The 16,212-nt window shown below is 39.0% G+C and overlaps 1 protein-coding gene across 1 annotated transcript in view; it reads left to right on the top strand.

Moving 5' to 3' along the window:
* Window positions 1-1,455: 1,455 nt before the first annotated feature.
* Window positions 1,456-16,212, top strand: part of LOC136250423 (dynein axonemal heavy chain 3-like) — a 36,498-nt gene continuing 21,741 nt past the window's right edge. Inside the window, exons 1-32 of the mRNA XM_066042629.1 lie at window positions 1,456-1,576; window positions 1,660-1,725; window positions 2,555-2,732; window positions 2,954-3,177; window positions 3,395-3,584; window positions 4,165-4,240; window positions 4,294-4,413; window positions 4,615-4,740; window positions 5,102-5,297; window positions 5,350-5,403; window positions 5,638-5,763; window positions 5,938-6,074; window positions 6,207-6,312; window positions 6,651-6,829; window positions 7,563-7,747; window positions 7,917-8,040; window positions 8,103-8,169; window positions 8,274-8,363; window positions 10,233-10,377; window positions 10,859-11,070; window positions 12,951-13,042; window positions 13,089-13,203; window positions 13,364-13,534; window positions 13,878-14,003; window positions 14,064-14,200; window positions 14,293-14,494; window positions 14,599-14,730; window positions 14,781-14,970; window positions 15,017-15,215; window positions 15,397-15,505; window positions 15,667-15,957; window positions 16,042-16,133. Coding sequence (XP_065898701.1) covers window positions 1,562-1,576; window positions 1,660-1,725; window positions 2,555-2,732; window positions 2,954-3,177; window positions 3,395-3,584; window positions 4,165-4,240; window positions 4,294-4,413; window positions 4,615-4,740; window positions 5,102-5,297; window positions 5,350-5,403; window positions 5,638-5,763; window positions 5,938-6,074; window positions 6,207-6,312; window positions 6,651-6,829; window positions 7,563-7,747; window positions 7,917-8,040; window positions 8,103-8,169; window positions 8,274-8,363; window positions 10,233-10,377; window positions 10,859-11,070; window positions 12,951-13,042; window positions 13,089-13,203; window positions 13,364-13,534; window positions 13,878-14,003; window positions 14,064-14,200; window positions 14,293-14,494; window positions 14,599-14,730; window positions 14,781-14,970; window positions 15,017-15,215; window positions 15,397-15,505; window positions 15,667-15,957; window positions 16,042-16,133 — 4,472 coding nt within the window. The 5' untranslated portion in view covers window positions 1,456-1,561. The remainder of the gene's footprint in view (window positions 1,577-1,659; window positions 1,726-2,554; window positions 2,733-2,953; window positions 3,178-3,394; window positions 3,585-4,164; window positions 4,241-4,293; window positions 4,414-4,614; window positions 4,741-5,101; window positions 5,298-5,349; window positions 5,404-5,637; window positions 5,764-5,937; window positions 6,075-6,206; window positions 6,313-6,650; window positions 6,830-7,562; window positions 7,748-7,916; window positions 8,041-8,102; window positions 8,170-8,273; window positions 8,364-10,232; window positions 10,378-10,858; window positions 11,071-12,950; window positions 13,043-13,088; window positions 13,204-13,363; window positions 13,535-13,877; window positions 14,004-14,063; window positions 14,201-14,292; window positions 14,495-14,598; window positions 14,731-14,780; window positions 14,971-15,016; window positions 15,216-15,396; window positions 15,506-15,666; window positions 15,958-16,041; window positions 16,134-16,212) is intronic.

The raw sequence follows: 16,212 nt of genomic DNA, 5'->3' as shown, positions 1-16,212 counted from the left end.
TCACCAGTCATAACAATTTTATTTTTGGAATTTTCAACTAGAGTATATATAGAGACCAACCTTTGCACAAGCAACAGCTAATAAATGGATAATAATCACTATACAACACAATATCTGGAAGTAGAGACTGGAATACAAAACAGTGAGGGTGAAGCTAACTATATATATTATAATAATTATGTATTTTGAAAATGTCTGTACATGACCATATCCATGCTGCCTGCCTTTTCCAACTATCCTGCCAGCTGGACTATGTTAACACATTCTATTATTATATCTGAAGCCTACAAATACATGAGATATATAGCCTACATAGCTGGAACAAACCATTGTGTTCGAATTTTCATCAATGGCATCAAAAAAGCTGCATGTCTGCACCAGCATATTCCACAGCATAAACTGAAAAGTATTTGCCATTGTTACTAGCTCGTACTAGCTGCAATTTCAATTGTCTCTACCACAGTTTCAACACCAAAGTCTATCATCAGCATTGAACCAGAAACACTTTCACCACACATTCACGATAAACTGACTGAGCATCATCCACTATTTGACATCCTAACATCTCATGGTGAGTAGTAGCCTTGTGCTGAGGTATAGTAGCTGTTATCCAATTATCATTGCGTACCAGATTGTAAAAGCCACTGAGAAGCTCTATTCTGTTGACACGTGAACCTTTGGAGTAATAGCTAGCATATAGCCTGCTCAATACATGTACAGCTTGACAATATAATTTAAATTTACTGAATTCAATTTACTGAATTAATACTGAGTAGTTACTCCAGTAGCTCATGATACAGCACTGATAGCTAAAGTTTTGAGTAGAGTTTAACATACACTGCATTCGGGGGCGGATACAGAGTTTGGAAAGGGGGTCGCACTTTGCTGAAAAAAGTTGAAGACAAAAAAAAGGTCACAGCAATAATGGCTGTCCTTTACCAAATGTATATACTATAAAGTATATAAACTGAATCCTTACTCATAACTTCATAGTTAAGCTACACTGCCTCATGAACACCGTGGCTGCTTTATTAGAGTGATTGACTGCTCTATTAGAGCATCTCGATTTTTTTTTAGGAATGAAGGGGTTGGGGGGGGAGGGTAGGCACGTACCGGCCCCCGTGCCCCACCGGATCCGCCACTGGCATTAAACCATATAAAACTTAATTGAATGCATATAGCTATAACTAAATACGACTACAGTCAGCATTGAAGAGCTCGCCACTAATACCTTTCTATTAGCTCGGCATTCTCAGTCTGCACATGGATGCAACTTGCAGGCAGATACGTAGCTACCTGCAACAGCTGATGAAATGCATCCAAAAACGTCCAAATTAAAGGGACTTGATTACACGATGAAGTCTTGCACATCCTTCCAGCCCACTCTTTTTGTTCGTGACAAGGGTGGTGGTAGGCTGATGCGCACGCAACACACTAATTTACGGGATAGTTTACGTTTACAAACACAAATTTTCTTAAATTCTACGGTTACTATGGAAACCTTTCCATTGCCGTGTCAAAAGCATCCGCAGTTGTGCGAGTGTATAAAGTAGACTTACAAATGGACGAATATAAGGTAGGAATAGTAAATGCTGTGTATTTCTGATTCTCTGTACGCTTGTCAGTATTGCTTCTTATTGATGCGCACTGTCACTTTAGAGTACGACTAAACTACCATTACTCACTCAGCGCTCCCCAGTACATGAACCATCCGAGTTGTATCAGGTGAGTAAGTTAGCATTGGTCTTAGCGTGAGTTGTGTAGTGTGTTGTTCATATTGCAAAAATAATCAGTCTGTGGTGTCTCAGCAATTGTGGGTACCTTTTACAGGCCCTGCATATTTACCGTACTGGTAAAGTTAATAACCTTAAAGACCATCACAGTTTTCCAAATGTTTAAGGAGTGGTTTAATGCAATGCGAGTGGCTAACTGGTATAGATATGTAGAATAGTGATGTAGAATAATTAAGTCACAGTCTGTGCATGTTTTCAAGTCCAAAGTTTTATATTCTGTATATATATTCTATATGGCTGTACTAATTATGTTTGTTAACATTTATTCAAGAGCTTATGTTTGCCTTTGACAGGCTTTACAGTATGTATTCCTTTTGAACTTCTCACTTTTTGATGAATTTGGTGATGCTTGCTATAAATGGTCTAGTCCTATGCTAAATAGTCTAGTCCTATGCTAAATAGTCTAGTCCTATGCTGGATGGTCTTGTCACAATTGTGTAGTTGGAATGTTTGGACTTTGTCATGATGGTATCATAGGAATTATGGCTTTGAGTTTCGTGAGCCAACTATAAGAACAAGTTTCTGCACTCACAACAGTGGATTTTATTCTTCTACAAAGCAAACAGCCACCTCTGCTCATCACTGATTTCACTGTAGTGGCAGTGTTTATATGTCAAGTATATGTTTCTGACCAAACCCTTTTACAGTGAGTGTGGCGAAACTAATCAAACAAAATGTCTGTACATCACCAGACTAGTATTAGCCCTTAAAATTTCAGAGTACAGTAGAGGTGCTGTTGATACAGTATTGAATATTGACAGGTGTTTCTGAAGAGTAGCCAGTATCCTCCCCTATTGAAAGCAGGATCATGGACCAGGGCTGCCCCATACAAGGAAGAAAGACATCATCGTTCACCCTCAGAGTCCATAGCTAACAACTACACTCCAACCAGTAATGATCTCAAGATTAAGAACCTGCGAAAAAGGACTAAGTCACTGAGTATCCTCTAATAGTGTATGCTTATCCGATTATAGTATTAGGAAGCTCAATACATTAATGCAGTTTTGGGACTTTTTTCTCTTCAAATACATATACCAATTATAATTATCTTGGTATTTTATATGCTTACTTTATGGTACTATGAAAACCTTTTTTTGTGCATGTATGGTAGTTTATGTGAATTGCAGAATGTATTTTCTTTGACTGTTACACTACAACAGCTGCCACAAGCCTACCGATGTCTCGGCATGCACCACTTCCAAAATCACCAGCCCCACCCCCTCCCCTTCCCCCAGGTTATCACAAGAGGCAGAGGTGTGGTCCATCAGGTGTAGACCCCTCCCCTTCTCGTCCATTGTCCCCCATGGAACAGTTTGACACAACGGTAGAGTACCATGTGTGGGAGAAAGAAGCATCAGGTGAACCAACTAAAGAAGATCTAGAGGTGAGAATAATAGTATTCTGTGTACAGAGCCTTGGTAGTATCTGAAGTATCCTTATTAAAAAAAGAGGTGCCAGAAGCTAATTGCATGTTAAATGGGACCATGGACTAGTGTTATTATTAACATGTCCTTTGATGATGTTCCAATGTGATGTGTTTATTTTTGACATGAATAAAAAGTGTAGATTTATTTATAAATATGTTCTTTCTATATGTCTAGCGTTACTACCACTACATTGCTAAAGAGATATCAGCAGATGCTCTGTGTCCAATGCCTGGTGATTTCATGCCCAATGTTAAGAGGCACATCATGCCTCACTTATTGTCTAACCCTGACTATGAACCTCTAAGAGCTGACCTGTCAGAGGAGGTTGGTGAAGATTATCAATTTAGTATGAGGAAAGCAATTGGTAAGTTGTGTGTATGCTGTATTGTGTGCACGTGCGTGCGTGTGTGTGTGTGTGTGCAGGTTCTTGAGACATCACAGCCAAGTGGTAACTAGAACACCAGCTTAATAATCACAAACTCCAGGCTCAATGCTTAGTGATGTTACTATTGTTGTTTCCTAGTGCAGGAAACTCTACTTGTACTGTTTCAGTCTACCTAGCTATATTATGGGTTCCTGGTACCTGGTATTAACTGGGGAAACAAATGCCAATTGTCCACGTCTTGCTTAGTGGTGTTGGGACCATTGTGGAACTTTAGGTTTTATCTGTAAGGTTTGCCTACAAAGGCTCTAGTAACCTTGACAATGTTTCACATAGCTACCGGAAGCTTTTGCTGTGTTTATTTTGTATATGTGCACACTTGATCAGTTCTTCATTTATAAGTTTCTGTGGTTGCAGTAGAAATCTGTGCAATCATTTCAATAGTGTAAAATTTGGTCAGTGATGACAGATCATTAAACACTCTGCACTCAACTGCATAAATTGATGATACAGTATAATGGTTATGCCATAATTTCATGTGTCACCACTTCCTCTCATGCAGTTGATTATGTACTGAAGGATCCAGCAGAACTAACAAGGCTGAAAATCAACTCAGTACCACAGCCATTTCCTCGAAAGTTAGCCACTGTGATAATACTTGTTAACCACTGTAAGTTGTGTTGTTGTATAGGACCATCAGGGCACCAGTTCCATGGCATGATAGCTTTACTAGTGCTTGGGAGGCACAAAACACACAACTATTCATCACTAATGCTGTAATGAAAGAGCTGAGGAATCTCTGGGACACCAAGTAAGTGATGATATACCTTGGTGGGTATTAATATAGTTGTTAGAATGTGGGTGTGTTATCACATCTACAGTAGTGGTGATTCGTAGAATCGAGTACATGTTTTAGTTGTGTAAATTGAATGAAGGATGGCAGTAATAGTGTTAGTTTCAATAGAAAACATGAATGCTGACATTTATTTATTTTAACTATTCACGCATGTAGGTATTGTCAAGTGCGTATGGTGGACATTGTAAAACTGAGAGAGTCCCAATTGCCAGTGGACCCCAGTGAGTTTGAGAGCTTGGTGAGGAAACATTGTGATGAGGCTAGAGAAGCTCTTGAGAAGAGGTAAGGATCACACAGGCTTTACACATTTGTTGCATACGTATGGCAAACACATAATATGATTTCTTCATGTGTGTCATATACATATTAACACTGACATACCACCTTAAGGAAAATGAAAGTGTATATATCACATTTCAAATAGACATTGTACCATGAGTGTGTGTGTGGGTAGTGCATATCTTACCATAATTGTATACCAGTATGTGGGAGCTGTAACTGCATTGAAAATTGGCTATTACAAGAATTAACCAAATGTGGTTAGCAGTGGTGCCATAGTGGTCACTTTTGACACCTCATATATATGCCTACATACAATTGTGTGTGAAACCTTGATCATGATTCTTATTATTATTATGCTCAGCTGGGTTCACGATTGTGGGGAGCTGTTCCGTATGCACAAGTCATCTTGGGGCCACCTGGTACCCACTAACTCATTCCAGAGTGCATCACTAGTTGAACACTTCTTCAACTGTGCCTGCAGTTTGATGGCTATACAGATCAGGGAGGCTGTCCAGAACTCACTGAGTGACTTTGTGAGGTTCTTCCAGCTATATGAGGTAAGATATATTGCTATTCAAATATACTGTGTAACAAGTTTTGTTACATTAGGAAGGGAGTGATTATGATGGTGAATACAGTGATATGAAATATGTGTACCAACCAGTAAGTTACTACTACCTATTGTTGATAAGTGTGCTTGCAGTGTACCAAGTAGTGTTTTTCGGGGGAAACCCTCCAGACTTTTTTCCTTACTTTAGATGTTGTAACGTAGCCAATCCTATTCATTACCAAACCTAAAGTTGATCCTGCTACACATATATTCACAAGTACTCTAATAGAGCAGTCAGTTGATACACTGTATTCACCTGCCATTGTTTATTCAATGCTGTTTTTTAGGTGTTCCAGTTAGAGGTGGTGTTGAAAGGAACTGATCTGCAGTTTAGTCCACCGATGAGTGAGCTGGAGGCAATCATTAATAGACTAATTGTGTGTATAGTAGAGACCACCCACCAGCTACCAAGGGTATGAGACTGTATGTAGCTACCATGATAGTAATGTATCCTTTACTGTGAAGTGTGAACATACCAAATTCTTACATTGATGTGTTTTTACACCTGTTTAATAGAGTACAAGCATATTCATGTACACATTCTTAGCATAGGATAAAGATTACATAATGTGATACATTGTGTGTAGGTGGAGCATGTACTGTTCCCAGATCTTAAGGGACATGAGATGGTAATCCCAGCTGTTCCTCTGGATGATAACATTGTCTCTGCTGCAAGGGAAGAAGCTCTTGACTTGCTGAGATGTAACTTCCCTGGCCCCAAAAAGTGTGTTATTTCACTGTTGGCATGTACGCGCATGTGTGTTTGTGTATGTGTAGCATGTGATGTACATACATACGTTGCATACACATATACTTATACAGTATACACACATACTATACCACTGTCACACTACAGGTACCTTGCCCTCTACTCCAAATACAATCCATTACTGGATGGGTCAGCCAGTGCTCAAGTTGACAGTTTCTTGGCAGAAGACAATGAACTAGATATAAGTGGGAAGGTGTGGTAGTATGTGCATTACCTCTGTTTGTGCACACATGTAATTTGATGACTTTGTATAGATACACATTTCAGAATTCCAATGTAACTTAATTTAGCTAGATAGTCATACATATGAGTCTGAAACCTCATAGAAAAAAATTAGACCTTAGCAATATGATGGCTATATTATCGAGGCCATGAAGTACACCTTAGCTATGTGCCTATGTTTGGGAAACATGTCCACTCAAGACAATGTGGTCTTATTAAAGAGGTGGCTGCTAATGAAATTTCACTGTAATGAAATTATGCAATGAATGCAACACCACAAACAACAGCTCTATATTTCTCATTATCCAGAGGATTATGAAGTTCCAGGCACAACATGAAGAGTTGCTCACACTACGCAGTACTGTACCCCTCAATATGATACAGTTAAACTGTGCTGAAATTAATGCCCTACTGGCCAAGAGGCCTCTAGCTCTTGCTGACAAGATTGTTATTTCCTTGGTTAACAAGAACAGGGAAATGAACCGAGAGTAAGTGTGTTTGTGTAATACCCAGTTGCTGTTGTTTCCTTGAATAAGAAAACTTTACCATACTTTGACTGGTTAATAGCCATAACTACTATAACTTTAATTTCAACAAGAAAAACAATGCAGCTTCTGTGCGAAGGTAACTACCTGTACTGGCTACTAGCAGTAGTCCACAACATTTACACAAATTCACGAATCACTGATCATCCTTCAATACTATTATTCTGGCTTAAAACAACTCCTTTGCGTGGTTTTTACTTCAAACATGTCTTATCAACACTTGCATCAGTATATTTGGATACAAGCTGTGGCTCTTATGACAATAATTCTAGACTGTGGTGCTGCTACTATCCGAGTGGCGGCTATTATACAAGTCATGGCTATTAACCACTCAAATACGGTACTCACATTGATCCAGACTACCCAGTTTCATAATAATAATCTGATGACCTGGGAAGCAAATATCCCGCTGTCATATGTTGGTATTGGACTTCAAGGTACTGTGACTTCTCTCTGTGAGGCATTGCACAATCCTCCTGTGTGTTACTAGTCCTATCCTGGTAGAATTTGACTCTAGTATCTGAGTGGAGTGGTACACAGGAACCCCATGACCAGTGCTGGCTGGCCTAGTGTTTTCTTTTACTGGGTAGGCATGACTGTGCACATCAGTTCTTGTGCTTACATCTATGCATCACTCCATCAAGTTGATGCTATAGTGGTACTTACACACCCACAGGTTATGTCATCGATACGATGAGGTATCCACTAAGGTGTATGGTTCACCAGCAAACACACAGGAGCTAGTGGAACTAGTAGAATATGTGAAGGAGGTCAGCACAGTGACCTTTTATCAGATGAACGATGAGGTGAAGGCTGCTGCCAAGAGACTGCTAACTTTACTGGACTATGCTAACTTCTCTGGTATGTAATGCACATTATGAGTTAGTTTATCCAGTAATTGCACTTTATACCTGTCAGGCAAGAGAATCATTGCTGCTACTTAATATAAGCAAATGCTGTAGTAGAACGTACTTACCAATGTACTTACCAATACTGTACGTGTAGTACTAACTGATTCATTTGTATACAGATGAGGACCTCAGGCTGAACAATGAATTGTTTGGATGGCCAGCTAAGATAGAGCCGATGTTTGAAGTCAGCCAGTTGAAGTTGGCAAGCAAAAGGGAAGAAGCTGAATTAGCACTGAAGAACAGGTAGACCTTCTGTCTAGTATGATGATGATATATACTGTCATATGTATGTATGTGTGTCCTAGGACTAAAGAGTTTATGGATTTGCTACAAGTTTATCAAGAAGAGATTGATACATTTAGAGAGAAAGAGGTCCGATTATATAGTTAATAACTGTTCATATGTTTATAAAAAATTTCTCAAATACATATGTCTTGTATTTATGCAGATTTTTGAATCTGTGTCTGTTACCATAGATACCCCGAGGTGTTGATGACATCAGGAAAGTGGTAGAGCAAATAAATGACCTCACTCAAAGGATTGAGGGAGCCAAGGAAGTTGCAATGGTATGACTAACAACAGTGGTGGATCTAGCATTTTTTCTGAAAGTTGTTATAGCTGAAAAAATAAGGCATCTGAAAACATTTCTTTAGAAATTTTTGAGACTTTAGAAGCTCTGGGATCAGATTTTAGGCTACTTTTAGTAAACAATTACAATAAATTCAATGTTTTAAATGCTATGTAAAGTTAACTATAGGGCAAAAGTTATGACTAAGCTGTATAATGTGATTGCTCTATTAGAGTAGTTACTACTCTATTAGAGTATCTCTATCGTTTTTAATGCAGTGGGAGGTGAAAAGTGAAGTGTTGCTGACGGTTTAATAGCTGTAAATGGTGTTAGTTAAGTGCAATTGCATGCATGCTACTGAAATACAGTGGTATATAGTTGTTTGCTTATTGTTGTATTGACAATTTGTCATAGCAAAGTTTGCAATGACAAATTGTCAACAAAACAATAATGAAGCTAATTAGACTGCTACTGAGCTAAATTTAAATGGAGTTTCTGTCAGAACCACAGAAACCCATCTAGATCCGCCACTGAACAATCAAACTGTATGCATGCATTCATAAGACTATGAAGCTATCCAGTGCTATTTTTGTGACCATGTGCCTGTAAGAAAAAGGGTATCCATTTGATGTCACACTAAGCAGTTTCTGGATAAAAGTTATCTTCGTTGACACATGAGAACAAAGAACTAGCTGCCCTATCCAATGACCAGTAATTTTTGTGGTTTAGCAATATCACATTACAGTTGAAAAATGAACAGGGCCATTACGCTCAAACCCAATTTTTATTCTGCCTGCCTGACTGTCTGACCACAGTTGCAAAGCTAGAGGGTAAATAACACATAGTATGACCACCAAATAACAAACTCACCAGTGGCATGTACCATTTGGGGTTCCGACAAGTGTCTGCTTTTTGTTCCTTTTATCTTCAATGATGTTGGTCGTCATCTTCATGTAACAAAATCATATCAATTAAAGCATTAATTTTCTGTAATCCATATTGACACTTTCTGTATTTGCTATAAGTGGTGTTACTAGCTAGTAGACACTGTACTCATAGCTACATGTTAGGATTGATCATGCCCCTTTTACTATATAGCAACACCAGTAATGATTACTGTGTTACACCTCTTAATGATCTGGCTGTACTTATTGTGATTGATCATATTAACCATGCCTCTTAGCACGGTGAAAAGGAGGCATGGAAAGACCACATGCCTTGAAAAAATTACATGCGTAAGCCAGTTGTCTGAGGCCCACTTGAGAAATACAATGTTCTTTATTCTAATAAATCTGTCACATGTGTGTATCATAGCTATGTGCTATAACTAAAAAAGCTAATTTTAAAATGAAGTAGAGATCCAAGGAGTAATAAAAACCAGTGGAACAAGAGATGAATGATGGTATTACAACATCACTCTGTGGGAAAATCCCTATTTTGGCTTAATTGTTGACATGGAATTTTTCCACAGGACTATGTGTAATACTATCATTCACATCTCTGGTTTCACTAGTTTTTATCACTTGGATCCTGATTTATTACTACACTAATATAAGTAACTCACTCAATCTTTCTTGCAATTACATAGTCACATGGGAGCCATTGAGTTTGCCTCAAAAATATGGAATCTAGTAACTGTTACTGGCTTAGAATGATGTAAACAGATACTCTTATAGTGTCTAGTAATACTAAATTTTAGTATCTAAATCTGAATGCTTTATTAGAGTACATTTGTAGTGGTTGATTTGTATATTAAAGTTGCTTAGTTCTTCAATTATACACCATTAGTCTCTTGGAATTTGAGATCAATTATTGAAACCTTCAGTTAATTGTGTGTGTTTATATGTGTGGTTGTGTCTATTAATAGTCAATCAATAATGAGGAGGAACTGTTTGAATGGGAGGTAACCCCATTCCCTCAAGTACAAGTGCTCACATCAAGCAAGGAGCCATTTGAGAGACTGTGGAATACAGCATTGGAGTTTCATGAGAAACATGATATATGGATGAATGGTAATGTCTAAATTACATGTAGTAGATATGGTCTTGTAAAACTGTACATGTGGTGCACACACATGCATGCACATGCACTCAAGTGATCGCATGACCCATTGTTAGCTCACGTGGTGTACATATTTGTCATCACACTAGAGAGTACTCGAATACTAAATGTCCATGATTGTTTTATCCCTACCTGACATACAATAGGAAGTTTCTATGAAAAAATTCAAGAAACAATAATTTGTTCATCAGCTCTAATGAATTAAGTGTTGATAAAGTTGTGTATAGATAAATGCTATTCCACTTCACTTGACACCAGATTTAAAGTTGTTTATTCCAATTTGATGAATTGGGAGAATTCACAATAATTTGTCAAAATTTATTAACACCTTCTGTCAAAGTTTCCTGTTGTACAGTATTTGCACAGATGTACATTCTCTTAATCAATATAAACACATTCAATACCCTAAATGAGAAATCCATAATTCCACAGGTCCATTCCTGAAGTTGGATGCAGAGAAAGTTGAGGAGGAACAGGACAACATGTGGAGGACAATGCACAAACTGTCCAAAGGATTTGGTGACCTACCCAACCCCAAGAGGTCAGCGGAAAGCATCAAGATGAGACTGCAGAAGTTCAAGGAGAACTTGCCACTCATCCAAGTCTTCTGCAACCCTGGAATAAGGGACAGGCACTGGCAAAGTGTAAGTCACTGTGGCTATTACATATGTAGTGTGCGTGCATGTGTGCGTAAAACTTTTAACATCTGCATCAAAGGATAGATAGAATGGTGCCAGACATATGAGGCTATAATTGTACAACACACGTGTCTTTATACTAAACAATGTAGACATTTTGCACAGTTTTTGATTATGTTCTGCCTGTTACACTGCCCGTTACACTGCCCAACACAGAGAGAACAAACCAGTCTGCTTGCTTCAACTATTTGAGACATGATGTTGTATTCTTATGTGATAGGACACACATGAAGTTATGATTGAATTGGCACCTTGCACTGTCAGTGAAACTAAGTGGGACACATGATACGTACATTATATGTACTGCAGATGCCAAAAGGCACCTGTCAGGCTGAAACAATGTCTAACAGCAAAAAATTATACCCGTAGCCATAGCCATTAGTAAGTTACACTAGTCTAAGGCATCAGCAAGTAAGTCAGTTAGTAGACAATAGGGTTGGGTGATGATGAATTTGTGACATGTGATTATTGCAATATTGCACGTGAAAACTGAAACACAACCAGATAGTTTGAAAAGTCCAATGTTAACTATGTCATTTGGTTAACAAGTTAACCAATTGACATAGTTAGCAATAATATGCACAAACTGTATCAAATATGAGGTCTAGATTATGAGGTCTAGAATAGACACAAAATAGATGATAAATGCGATATTTATTGCATAAATATTGTGTATGTAATAATATTGTGAAGGCATGCGATAATGGTATAGTGAAAACTTGCTTAGGTAATATTGGCGATTTATTGAAATATTTTTCAGCCCTAGTAGACAATTGCACTAATGTTAAAGTTGTAAACTGTCATGGCTAGGTCATGGCTAGGTCATGGCTAGGTCATGGCTAGGTCACATGAAGGCACTTTTGGGCCTAACCGATACTTGTTTCTGGTCACATGAGAAAGTGCAAACTTTCATGATCCCTACTATGCAGTACTACCATACTGGGTAGTATTGTTACACTGGAACCTGGTCTTGTGGACACTTGAAAATGAGACCACCTCAAAACATTTAGTTAAAAGAGTAGTACTTTTAGAGAATCAGGACACCTTGATAATTGGGACACTTTTGGTTGGTCTAAAGCGTCCATGTTACACAGATGTCACTGTACATTATATGTGACCGGATTTCACATAACAAGGCTTCCACACACACAAAATCAAACTAGAAATGGATTGCTGGCCTAATACACTATCATATTCCACACTGTACTTCCTTCAGGACTGGCAAGTCTGATTTCTGTGGCAGCTTTCTTCCGACCCTGTCAAAGCCACGAGTGGGAGATTGGTGCCATTGAATGGCCATGGCTTTGTGATAATGGTGTGTAGTGAGCTGGGACTTCACAGAGAGCTCGCCAATAGTTTTCTCAATCAATTTGGAGTGATTTGAGGGCCATGGAGGGCCATGGAGAGCCCAAACTTGGCTTCTGGATTCCAATCGTCTTCTTGCTTCATTTTATACCCCTATATTAAGCCCATCCACCGCCCCCCACCCTCCCACCCTATTACTACCACCTGTGATATTATTACCCGTTCGAGAAAAGCTGCCCAAAACAGGACTAATTTTGGGTATCAGAAATGTATACACCCACTCAGTGATAGCTAGTTAATAGATGCATACTTGGTGCAAATTTTGTTCGCACAGCTGTAGGCACTGGGAAGTTATTACACAATGATTACTTAAAATCGCCATATTTCCTAACGAAGCTTTGTGCATCAAAGCCGGGTTTTGTCAAATTCAGTCACATATGTACTTTATAGATTCAGCATAACACTGTATATTTTATTAGAGTGTATTCATAGATGATGGGGAAATGTATATTTTTCTGTAGATGAGTGATATTGTTGGGTTTAACCTGAAACCAGAAGAAAGCACTCCACTTAACAAAATGTTGGAGTTTGGCCTGACCAAATACCTTGAGAAGTTAGTAATAAGCATAACATAAGGTCTAGGTTAACTCCCACTGTAGATTAGAGGACATTGGTGCTGCTGCTAGCAAGGAGTATGGACTGGAGAAGGCTATGGATAAGATGATGACCGAGTGGAAGGATATCTGCTTTAATTTTGTTCCTTACAGAGACACAGTATGTATGAAATAATGCACATGCACACATACATGCACACGTATTACAGCTACACACTACAGGCATGATATGTGTGCACACCCGCGTGCACGCACGAACGTGCGTACACGCACGCACACATACACACCCCACTATTTAATTCACTTGTTCTCCATCACAGGGAGTTTCCATCCTATCAGCGGTGGATGACATTCAAGTGTTACTGGATGATCACATTGTAAAGACCCAGACCATGAGGGGATCCCCCTTCATCAAACCATTTGAGAAGGAGATTAAGGGCTGGGAAGAGAAACTAGTGCTAGTCCAAGACATTATGGACGAGTGGCTGAAGGTGAGGTTATATAATATGTACGTATGTGTGGGTGCATTGCACACTATGAAAAGTATTTGTTCTGGTATCCCATAAATATTTTTGGAAGCCGGTGAAGCAATCAAAGTGTATTATGAAAAGTTGCATGATTTTGTGCATGCAAGCATATCCCTGCACCAAAACAAATGAAATTTTCACAATCATGGTGTTGAATTTGGGTGGTCCACATACCAAATTTGTGCCAGGTTGTCTAGATGGTAGATACTTATGATTCTAAGATGTGTACTTAGTTTACAGAGCAGATGCTCATAGTGTTCATGTACGTATGCATACAAGACTTACAAGTTACAGAATATTTTTATAGTGTCAAGCCACTTGGCTCTACCTGGAGCCAATCTTCTCCTCACCAGACATCATGGCTCAGATGCCAGAGGAGGGTAGAAAGTTTGGCATTGTGGACAATTACTGGAAAGAGATCATGACAGAAGCTGTAAGCTATAGCTTTTCATCTTAGTATACTACATGCATCTACTCCTGCCTGTGGTGTTAGGTCAAAGATGATCATGCATTGGTGGTTGTGTCACAAGAAAACATGTTAGACAAGCTTCAAGAATCCAATCGGCTCTTGGAAGAAATCCAGAAAGGATTGAATGACTACCTGGAAAAGAAACGACTTTACTTTGCAAGGTAATATTATATGGTTATACTTGTAAATTTGCTGAAACTCTCTAATAAAACAGTCACTATAGTAATATGGTTTTTTTTGTAATTGTTTGCAGATTTTTCTTTCTGTCCAATGATGAGTTGCTTGAGATTCTTTCAGAGACAAAGGACCCACTTAGAGTGCAACCTCATTTGAAGAAGTGTTTTGAGGGTATAGCCAAGTTGAACTTCACTGATAACCAGGAGATCAGGGGTATGATTAGTAGTGAGAAGGAACAAGTAAAGTTTTCTGAAGTCATCGTCCCAGCTGATGCTAAGGTGTGTAGTGTACGTGCGCGTGTGTGTGTGTGTGTACGTCATGTGCTGATATGAAGGTATGTTGTATACACTGTCTTATATACTGTAAATCAAATACTGTTCAGGGGATGGTTGAGAAGTGGTTGTTACGAGTACAAGAAGTAATGATCCTCAGTCTAAAGGATGTGATGAAGGAGTCATTTGATGCTTATGCCCAGACTTTGAGAGAGAGCTGGGTACTTGACTGGCCAGGACAGGTCAGTGAATGATTCTTTTATACTATATCATTAATAAGTACCTTCTATAGATTGTAATAGCAGTCAGTTCATCGTACTGGACAACAGAGGTTGAGGAGGCCCTCACAGTACAAGGAGGGCTGGCCTCCTACCTGGAAAAGAGCAACAAACAGATAGATAAGATCGTTGAACTGGTTAGGGGCAAATTATCCTCAATGAATAGGATCACTCTGGGAGCACTCACTGTTATAGATGTCCATGGTAAGGACAAACCAAAAGAAAATTTTTAAATAGTCTCTTTCAACAGCTCGGGACGTGGTAGCTAAGATGCTGGAGAATCAGGTATCTTCCCCAAATGATTTTGAATGGATCAGCCAGTTGAGGTACTACCTTGATGGAGACATCATGTTAGTCAAGATGATCACCACTGAGGTACCATATGGATATGAGTACCTTGGTAATACCGGCCGTCTGGTGATCACTCCTTTAACTGATCGATGCTACAGGTAATATGGGACATTAAATGCTATGTGATGCACAGTGAGTCCAGTCTATTCTGGACACCAGGGGACCATATCAAAGTATAGATGTGTCCTGATTTTAGGCATACAAATGCATACATATTATTGCAAGTTGCGTATAGTATACGATGAATGCGTGTGTATGTGCATCTGTGTGTTCCTGTAGAACACTGATGGGAGCTCTTAAACTAAACCTTGGTGGGGCACCGGAAGGCCCTGCTGGTACTGGCAAAACTGAGACGTGCAAAGATCTGGCTAAGGCAGTTGCCAAACAGGTACCCTGCTTATACGTACATAGTACTACATACATAGAGAATCCTCATCAGTTAATAAAATTGACTAGAATGTTTTTGTTGGCCTAGTTTGCTTTTTTCATCTTAAGGACCAACTATAGTATACATCACTTCCCTTCAACAGCTATCTGTATTGTTGATAGTGTGTGGTATTCAACTGTTCTGATGGACTGGACTACAAGGCAATGGGGAAGTTCTTTAAAGGATTGGCCCAGGCTGGAGCATGGGCCTGTTTTGATGAGTTCAACAGAATTGAGCTAGAAGTATTATCAGTGATAGCTCAGCAAGTACACAGCATCCAGCAAGCCGTCGTTATGAAATTGGAACGGTTTGTATTTGAAGGCACTGAGATTGCCCTAGATCCTTCCTGTACTGTCTTTATCACTATGAATCCTGGATATGCTGGTAGGCAAGAATTGCCTGATAACTTGAAGGTATGTGGATCTTGTCTGTCTATGTGCATAATAAATTTGTATTCTACAATCCATGCAATACTACATATGTGTATTGTATTATAGGTGTTGTTCCGTACTGTTGCTATGATGGTACCAGACTATGCTCTTATTGGAGAGATCATGTTGTACTCAATGGGATTTGTGGACTCCAGGAGGTCAGCACTCTAGTGTATAACACACATTGGAATGCTCAAATGCAACTTCATCTCACAAGAGTGTGGGTGATTAGAATAC

The sequence above is a fragment of the Dysidea avara genome, chromosome 3 (genome assembly GCF_963678975.1).
Source record: "Dysidea avara chromosome 3, odDysAvar1.4, whole genome shotgun sequence".
NCBI lineage: Eukaryota > Metazoa > Porifera > Demospongiae > Dictyoceratida > Dysideidae > Dysidea > Dysidea avara.
Note: the sequence above shows the minus strand (reverse complement) of the source record. Positions and strands in the feature narration are given on the sequence as shown.